Source organism: Lingula anatina, chromosome 2 (genome assembly GCF_051362555.1).
Source record: "Lingula anatina isolate TDL-2025a chromosome 2, LinAna3.0, whole genome shotgun sequence".
NCBI classification, from domain to species: Eukaryota; Metazoa; Brachiopoda; class Lingulata; order Lingulida; family Lingulidae; genus Lingula; species Lingula anatina.
In genome coordinates this window covers 45,513,104-45,522,937 of record NC_141768.1, presented here as the reverse complement: position 1 = coordinate 45,522,937, position 9,834 = coordinate 45,513,104, and the positions used below count along the sequence as shown (strand labels likewise).

Sequence of the window (9,834 nt, the reverse complement as noted above, 5' to 3'; positions counted from 1 at the left end):
TGATGTTTCAAACATGGCAAATTAGTTCAAATCGTTCCAATCGATCAAGATAAAAAAAATACTTTTTTGGCAGCAAAAACCACAATAAAATCTCAATGATCTTTTTCATTTAAAGTTTGTTATGATTTTTATTTCATTCGGGCCTCCTGGGATTCCATACAATATAGTCCTCAAATACACTAGACCAAAAAAGTTCGGAAACATCGTCATTTTGAATAATTATGAAATAATCATATGAGCTAAGGTAAATATTTAACCAAATATTGTTGGATAATGCACTCAACATTCAGTCTTTTTTATATACACTGAAGATTTTCACACTGTATGACATTTTTTTAATTATTGAAAAACAATTTCATATTTTCAAACTTTTTTGTCGAATGTAGATCTTACCTGGACAAACAGACCTTGTCTAGCAATGATCAAGCTATACAATATATTTTTCTGTGACACACCATATGTTAAATAAGTGAAGATTTCGTTTTTTTTTTTTCATTCGAGTGATCAGCAAAACTTGACTAGTTCTGTTTATATGTACGGCCAAATTTTACACACTGCAGTGCAACGTAAGTTCCACTGACATTTCGTTGACAGACATCTATCACATTTGCAAACCCACATCTTTTCACCCATTTCAAAGCATTTTTAAAACTTGCAAGCTCGTCATAAAAGTCTTTACCTTGAGAAGAAATTGTCTTTTTCAATTTGGTCAAAAAGTAGTCGTACAAGTAATAGTCAGCTTTACTCCATGTCTTGTGTTGTTGAATGATCCATGGGTCGTCTTCAGTCTTAAATTCAGGAGTGTACTTACCAGCATTTTGCTTTACATACAGCAGATCCTGTACCTTCCAGCATAACTTTCTACCAAGTAAAACCAAACTTTCATCAAACAGTTCATTCACAACGATAAAATCAAATCGATTATCTATGTAATCAATGTATTGTTTCATGAAAGTTTCGTTGTTTCTGATTTTCACATCGTCATCTGGAAATCCAAACTCGTACATCATCCCATTTCTTATAAAGCTATTATGACTTCGGCGTATGTACTTATTCCAATATTTATACGGGTTTTGGAAAAATGTTAGAAGACTATTTGAGGATGTTATATTAAATTTGCTTTTCATTGCCATATAGCTAAAGGCACTCTTAAATTGAGAAAATGGATCACGGACAATTCCTATGAGAAATGAATCCTTGGGCATCATGGCGTTTACTACTTCAGCATCAAAAACCATGTGATGAATCATCATGTCATATGTTTTGTTAGGACTGTAGGCGGCATCTGCAACAGTTGGCTTCCTTACATGAAGGAGCGGGTAGTTCAGATCTTTACTCGGGTAAAAACTAGGTCTTCCTTTCAGTGGCTTTAAAACGGTCAACCCGTATTTTACTGCTGCCCGTGTGAAAATTGAAGAGATGGTGGTAGAACCGCATTTATGAACTTTCAAGGAAATAATATGTCTTTTTGCTTTACAATTTACGTGAGAACATGTCCGTCCTGGGACCTCGTATGGAAAAGGAGCAGCCGAAGATGTGTCATCGGGAAATTGTCGAACACTGGCAAAATATGTTCCATCCAGAAGGGTGGTCTCTTGTGTTCTATCTAAAACTAAGAAGAGTGGTCATGGTTTTTCAGATATTTATAATAATAGTGAAATGCACGCCCTCTCTGGAGCGACCAAAACCGACACCGAAATGTGATTCTTCAGAAAACTCCTAGGATTATCATGATCAAGAACACATAAGATTCACAACGAATGAGTGCTAAAGAAGGCTTACTTGAACCAACCGAACCCTAATTAAAGTCATCACAGGGAGAAAGAAACAACAAAAATTTCCAGACATAACAAGCGTATAACAACTAAAAATACCTTATTTTGACAGGCAAAATTGAAAGAAAAAGAAGTAGAGGGGGTAGAGTATATACCATACTGTTATCACCAGCCTGTTGGTTATTCAGGTTCTTAGATTCTTAATTAACGACAGTCAATTACCCCTAGTTACTCAAGGGGGCGTGCCAAACAATTCAGCTGATTACACTAAAAGCACAATCCTAGCAGAGTTGGATCGATCCAGCTAGTAGGATTGGTTTATGGGAGCGTCCTCATTAACCAATCATAGCCTACTAGCCGGATGTGTCTAACTCTGCGGGGATTCTAGCTAAATTGCATTCAGTGTAAGCGGATAAATGTCTGGCACGCACCCTTCAATAACGAGGGGGTAATTTACGATAGTTCTGAATACGATAGTAAATTACCTCGGATCCGATATTTAATCCGTTTAATTGCTAGGCCCCTGCTGGCCTGACGCGTGTGTTAAGCTGGGAGACCATCAGGGGATAAGCAGCATCGCTTTCTAGTACGGTCATAATGTATAATGTATAATGTAATTATCAAATTTGATAAACGGATCAGTTAGTTCGCGGATCATCCGTTCTAAATTCGACAAATAATATACATGCCGTTGCTGGGTTGAACAAGTCGGATACTTGCCTCGTCTGGTACAGTATATCTCTTTGTCCAGGAAAGAAGCCATCTCTCCCCTTGAAAATGGGTGCTTTGCCTCGGGCACCGGCCTAAATTGAGAGAGAGAGAGAGAGAAAGAGAGAACATTTTTACCTTTTGGCAGAATCCTGGTTTTCATCACATATCTGCTACTTAAATTTCTCTTCATCCAATAAATGGAAACTATCAAGACCATGAAAATGCACAGAGCAAAAATTTTCACATTCATCGGTAAAGCTTTTCTTTAAATGTGATGGCGTATTGTATGTAGAAATATATTGGCAAGTCGTAAATAATTTAAAACCGCTACTCAGCCAAACGCAATATAGAGACGCAATCCCCATGCTTAAGTATAAAAAAATTGCATTCAATAAGTTGTGTTAATTTTTTTAATCATATGTGTATAGAACAAAAATCTACGACTCTCAATTTTACATCTACATTTTATCTTTAACATATCTATACATTATGTAAGGAGCATAAATGGTTAATTTTCATTTTCTGACCCTGCCCCCTTTGGTTTCTGAAATATAGCAGCAGGCCCTGAACCCCACACCAAGGGGGCAATGGTTGGCGTCGCATCCGAGGCCTGTCGTTCCAGATCCCCGCTTCAAATAATCCTGGATCCGCCCCTGTGCATCTCCTGAATAAATCACCTGTGTTATGAGGTAATTGACGGACCCTTGTGAACGTCTTTGGCTTAGGGTCATAGACTGTCTTACAAATTGTAACACGTGCTCGCTGATCGATATCAGTGTCAACACTCATCATGTGATCTCTCCACATTGTAAATCATCCATATCACGTGGCTACTGAAAACGTTCAAAACATCAACAATAACAATAAACCAAGGAGTTATAACAGATCTGTTATAACTCCTTGCAATAAACACAGCATGACCTCTGCGCCCCCCCCCCCCCTCCCTGCACTGTTTAAACCATCTCTAGCAAAGTTGTCTTCTATTATTTCAGCTCTAACGGTGTTTCAGGCCTAGGCATTAGCATCTTGATGACCAGATATTGACATCTTTTGTTTACTGAAGACCCTGCTCTCCAGTTAACAAAATAATTCAACATCTACATGTAGTCAACTAGCTGCAAAAGGTCTATTCCTATTACTGTGTGCAAGTGATGTGCTACTGTTCATACTCTATTTTCATTTTAACTACACATTACTTTTCAGGAAATTAACACTGAAACAAAAATGTAGTTTTGCTATTATATTATTAATAAGCACTGTCCACAGTGACTTTCATAATATCTATATATAATATTTATACTAGAACATAAACAAATACAGGTTCACTATTAACCAAAACAAGATAACTGTTAACAGTATTCCAACAGATGGAACACAGCTATTCCACACTTCTACATCTATTATTCAAATCATGTGTCTGTAAGTCGACAGATGTTGCTGACCTTCAAGCAACACTGACATAAACAGAAATAGTCTGCTTATCTCAAAAGGAGGGTTAAAAGAAACGGCAAGCACTCCAAGAACACAGACCTCGCAAAAGCAAAACCTTAACAATAAAATAATAAATGAAGGAACTTTAAGAAGTATTAGAAGACCCAGAGACGGTTAAATTTAAATCACTTCTTTCCCTTCTGAAAAAGTGTCTGTCCTGAAAGTTTTATTAAAATATGTGAAAATTTTTGAGACGTCCACAAACAATGCCCATGAAAACATGACATCCAACCTTGACTGAGGTAATTATGCAAAGTAGCAGGATGCTCTCTTTTAAACTTCACAACTTGAAGCAAAACAAAACAAAATCTGCCCACCTACATGTATGACACTTCAATAAAATTTAATATGAACTTTGTTGTCTGTACATAATGTAATTGTCAAGATTCTAGTTCAGATTTCATGGCAATATAGTCTATGAGAATATTTGGCAATGGCAGTTCAACAACTCGCTGACTGAAGCATTTGCAATTTTTTCTCCTAGACAAAATTTGTCTGATTTCAATTCTGCACAGGGAAGTTAGAGTGTCTACAGTCTGTAACTTGTCTGCAATCATTTTGTGAAACCTTGCCTTTGCTGTACACAGTTTGTTTTTTCTAGGATCATATCCCCAGTCCAGTAACTGACTGACACTCTGTGAGGTTAGAAGTCCTTTCTTGAGAAGGATATCGAAAGCTGGTCCTTCCTGAAAATTGAAAGAAAAATTCATGCTAAGTTTTTTTTTCTTTTTTGAGTTTATACTTGACTGTCAACATACCTTATTACATATGGTACAACTGTAGCTTTTGGTTTAGGTTATACTGGTACATTGTCAACATCTTTATTAGTAATATGAAGTCATATATCTTAGACATATCTTAATACAAGTTAAAAGAAATCTGATTGGTCCTTCCTGAAAATTGCAAAAAAATAATAATTTCGAGTAACTTTTGGGTTAGACTGTGTTACATTGTCAGTATTATTTATTCAGTACTTGCACATGACTTTATATAAAGAGAGTACAGTGAGCAATATACTGAGTGTCTAACCAGGGTCGTAGCCTGAGCAAAATGCCAGGGGGGGCAGTAAGCGGACAGGAGGGGGCAAAGCCCCCGAGGGGGGAAGAGTGTGGGAGGGGGTGTCCCCCTCCCACGGTGTGGAAAATTTTTAAAATCTGTATGTATAATACTGCATTCTGGTGAATCTTAACTGTTATTTATTGCTCAATCAGAAGTCAGAAATTGCGATTATTTTTTTTTTGCACCTCAAATCCCAGGGGGGGCAGCTGCCCCCCCTGCCCCCCCGGAGGCTACGGCCCTGCTAACCATAACAAATATAAATAAACTGTGTAAGAAGTTTACATGATATAAAAACCATTCTTTAACTGAGATTTAGACATTTAAAAAAATTTTAAAAAGTATTATGCACTAGTAGTAAGTCATGTTTTGAAGTCATACTGTAAAACTTATGAAAAACTATGAATTTTTGACAAAAAATGTGTAGTGGTGTGGAAAATGAGAAGTTTTTATTTTCCCACCTTGGCAACCAGATTCACATCAGCACCCTCTCTAACCAATTCCTTAGCCAAAGAAAACTGGCCTTTGAAAACTGCCTCATGAAATGCCGTGTGGCCATTCTATGGAATATAAGATAAATCAAATGAATCATAAAAATAAAGAACAACAGAATCTATCTCTTTCTCAAAAAGAATGTTCCCTTTTTAAGAAATTTTGCAGAGCTCCATCAGCAACCTGTGATGCTAACACTGGGCCTTTGCCAAATGCCAGAAAAACTAGGACAGGTTAGTAAAAATTTGTGGACAGTAAATTTCAGTTACTTGACACTGTTTCCACATGGTGGCCAGTAGACTTAAAAGATTTTGACAAAGACTGAATAAGCATTTAATAACCTCTGTAGTACCTTATAAGGACTGCAAAATCAGCTGTAACAGGAACCATTATACACACATTTGATTTTGCCAAAAAAGTTTTAAAAAATATTCGACAATGAACCTAAGAATAAAGTACTATGAAACTTTTAATTTCTTATAAATATTGTATATCTTAAAATGAAGTTCAAAAGTGTTGCCTTATTTACCTTATCTGATGAATTGACTGCGGCACCTTCCTGCAACAAAAGCACCAATGCATCTTTGTTGTTTTGTTTAGCAGCCCAATGCAGTGGCGTCCATCCATCCTGTCAAAAAATTATCAGCAATTTTATCAGTTATTTGGACATGATTAAAGGTAATCTATATGACATTTTCCTGCCATTTTAATTTAATTTCAGATAATCTTTCATCTAAGAGGTTTTATTGCTGATGATTGGTAAAGGACTTTCCACTACATCAGACATGTCACAAAAAAAAAAAAAAAAAAAAGCTCCCCAAGTCGAATCATATTTCTGACTTGCCCAATTATTTTTGCTGTTTTACACTACACTGTATAGTACCATCCAGTATAGAAAGAAATCAAGAGTTGTGACATAATACAGTCACACACATTTTACACAAAATTTGTACATCGCTACCTATGACCTAAAGAGTCACTATTTTGTAAAGTAACTAATGTATGAAAATTATCTTGTTCAAACTGAACATCAACTTAGTCTCAACTCAGTCTACAGAGAATATTACAAACTACTTGTCCAAAAAAAGTAAAAATAAGTACCTCATCTCTTCTGTTGACAGAGGCACCTGCTTTGACCAGTGCCTTTGCTATCTGTGTATGTCCTCTCCATAGTGACACATGGAGTGGTGTTCGGCCATCCTAAACATATACAGCTGAACCATCAGGCACAACATTTCACATTTTAAACAATGAAATATTTTCAATTCTGTCTGAGGTATTTTTTTCTTTAAAAATCTAAACCAAAATGGCATTAAATTACAGGCACTTAATAAAAAACTATATATACACAAATTTTCAAATCTGCTTGTGGACTTACAAAATTTGTTACTAGATGATGACCATAATTATGACAAAACTAGTACCGTCATTGTAGTTAAATTGCATCTGTTGACAGACATTGCAATGTAAGTTCATAAGCATAAATCTTATAGCTAGATGTTGAATAATTTTCTAAACTTATTTTTAGACACTTTCTATTAAATTTGCAGGCCACAAAAATCATGAAACAGTAAGATAAATTACAAGAATTGTCTTTCAAATTTGTACCTTAGTTTGTGCATTCACATCAGCATTTGCATTCAGGAGAAGTTGAACCACACCAGAGTGGCCTAATCTTGCAGCGATGTGGAGAGCACTTCTTCCTTCCTTCATGACAAATATATGTAATAATAATAATAATAATAGTATAGAGCACACTTATCTTTAAGCATATTATTATATACATTAAAATAATGAAGCAACATATCTGACTGCAATTAAAGACTCTTCATCCTGGAACAACCAACCTAAAGGTGCTCATCAAAGGTGCACATCTCATCTGCTGTTTCACACCTTATCTTTCATAATGTTACATACAAAATCAATGTGAACTGATATGAAACACTGTAGAATAGGGAACTTCCCATGCACCCCTCCCTTCTCCCAGCGCCCACTTTTATATAATAAGAGCAGGCGTGATACCATCAAGATGAGACGGGCTTTCTACAAATAATAACTTAACTCCATATACACGTCTGTACCCTGAGGAGTGCAATAACAAATCCACGCATTTCCTCCCCCCCCCCCCCCCCCCCAACACACCCCAAACATTTCCCTTTTTATAAAACTTGATGGCATACTTGGTAAATGTAGATTTGTCAGATTAATTTGTACTCTTATGATGTCACTGGGCTGTAAACTTAAAAAGAACTACTTGTATACATGTACACGTACTGTACCTTGTTTTTTGCATTGACTTTAGCTTTGGCATGTAGTATCAGTTTGACTAGCTCCTCATTACCAGAAGAAACAGCTTCATGAAGAACAGTGGAATTGTACTGAAAAGTAATTGAAGAACAATTTACATTCAAGTCATATGTATATGACAATCTGTGCAATTTGTCAATTATGTACTTTTATCAATATAGTGGTCTTCCTGACTTACTTAGAAAATTTGAATTACATAGTTTAATAGGTGCAAAATTCACAGGTTAGTGACAAGAATTAGTCTAAGATATGAGACTCTCTTCCGAGCGCAGCCGAGAATTAATTAATTACAGCTTTGGAAGTAACTGGCTTGCGCCACTAATAATCAGTTTGCCTCTACCATCCGTATTTACTTTTAATAAATATTTATAGCAATAATAGTACATGTAGTGGTATCATTTGTAGAAATATGCATGAGGTATATAATACATTGGCTACAATCTATTGACTTCAAAATCTGAAATTTACATCAAATTCTATTCAAATTTACAATTGTTTAGATTTGGGTATAATATTATCTATTTTGGTTTCTGACTCTTACACCATGTTTAATTTTTAAAAATGACAAAATAGTAAGACACACTGATGCAGCAAGCTTCTGAATATTGAGGTGCACTGTCATGTGTTCAATATGTATCATGTATCACGTGTTATCAAGGACACACAGGACAATGTTTGTACATTTACAGGTGTCCTGCCAGAATACTTAATTGGGGAAAATAGGTCACAAATGTGTATTCTACTGATAACTGCCAAATAAGATGAAACTCAGTTCACAATTATCTTAAAAACCAAACAAATTTCAAGTTCAAAACACAAACTTCTTAGATATGATAACTAACTGGTATAATATCTGATCAATTTTTTTTCAATGTCGAAATGACCATTTGTAAAATGGTTCTTTTGGAAAGTGTAAAATTAAAATCATTCTCATGCCACCTGATTGTTTTTAACTAACCCATTACAGCTACTTATAGATTGGTTAATGTTATTCAAGTGTTTTGAAATAATAAAAAAATTCACAGAACAAACTCAAAATATGCTGCCTTTCATTCTTGTTTATCACCAGGCATACCTGTTTTGGAATGACACATACCAGGTATGGTAAAAGTCATGCACCGAGACTGAGTGACTAACAGAGTGAGACATTTATCTCAGGTAATGATGTGACAGTCCTGAGGTCTTTAAGCCTTAGGCTTGTACATAGTATTTCTTCAGCTCACTCAAACTCGCGCTTCGCTCAAACTTATGTAAGTATGAACTAAGTTTGACTGAAGTCAGACGTAAAGGTGAGTGCAGGTATGTTTGGAGGGTGAGTGCTTCCTGAAGTACTATTAGTATTCTCCCTCAGTAAGTTGATCAGTCGGACAGGCAGTTTCCCCATGTCTGCATGTAAAACGAACGTGCAATGAGAGCAACTCATAAGGTGGATTTATTGATGCAAATCGGGTGTAGATGTTGATCTTTGCAAAGTTGAAATGCGAGTAAAACGTAACAATTAAGTAATGAGTTAAACTCGGTCAGAGTAAGTGAGGGTTAGATTCAAGAATAAAGTCTCTGGGTCTAACGTCTACTGGTAACACTGACATGTCTAACTTTAGTCTAAAAGCTTAGCCTTGGGTAATGCTTGTTTTGTAATATATTGATTTCAACAAGATAATATGGCTACCCAAAACTGTGCGTCAGCAATGACGCCTCCTTTGATTAGTCTTTTCACAGCAGGTATATCTCGCCTTTCGATTGCCCATTTCAGCTTATTAGAAAAATACGTCACATCACTTGACTCTGACTGGGACATGCTTCAAATTTCCGCAATGCGATTTCTGTTCTCTCTTGCGAAAAGAGTAATAAGACTCGTTTTCAATATACTATGAATCATGTATGTTTCTAACACATTTGTAAACGAGGTTCTAATGCGGTCATGATGTAATTGACAAAAATATAGTACTCACTGGTACTCACATGATGTTGACGTTGCAATATATCACTGCGCTCAAAATAA

At 35.9% G+C, this 9,834-nt stretch overlaps 1 protein-coding gene across 2 annotated transcripts; it reads right to left on the bottom strand.

The window, feature by feature from the left end:
- Positions 1–4,038: 4,038 nt before the first annotated feature.
- On the bottom strand, positions 4,039–9,679 carry LOC106169951 (uncharacterized). Of its 2 annotated transcripts, none has more exons than XM_013549624.3 (7): positions 9,502–9,679; positions 7,805–7,903; positions 7,134–7,232; positions 6,627–6,725; positions 6,055–6,153; positions 5,495–5,593; positions 4,039–4,663 (listed from the first exon to the last, which is right to left on the bottom strand). In XM_013549624.3, exons 1-7 carry the CDS (start codon positions 9,628–9,630, stop codon positions 4,358–4,360), a joined length of 930 nt encoding a protein of 309 aa, XP_013405078.1. In that variant the 5' UTR covers positions 9,631–9,679; the 3' UTR covers positions 4,039–4,357. The 2 variants fall into 2 exon arrangements, with proteins under 2 accessions (XP_013405078.1, XP_013405079.1); XM_013549625.2 differs by having other exon boundaries at positions 9,566–9,672.
- Between the last annotated feature and the right edge of the window lie 155 nt (positions 9,680–9,834).

Bases quoted from the DNA above. Each gene is read 5' to 3' on its own strand.
- LOC106169951 (XM_013549624.3), bottom strand. From the start codon at position 9,630: ATGTCCCAGTCAGAGTCAAGTGATGTGACGTATTTTTCTAATAAGCTG. The intron at 7,233-7,804 runs GTACAGTACGTG...TTTGTCATGAAG, and splicing joins AAGTCAATGCAAAAAACAAG to GAAGGAAGAAGTGCTCTCCA. The intron at 5,594-6,054 runs GTAAATAAGGCA...TATATTCCATAG, and splicing joins CAGTCAATTCATCAGATAAG to AATGGCCACACGGCATTTCA.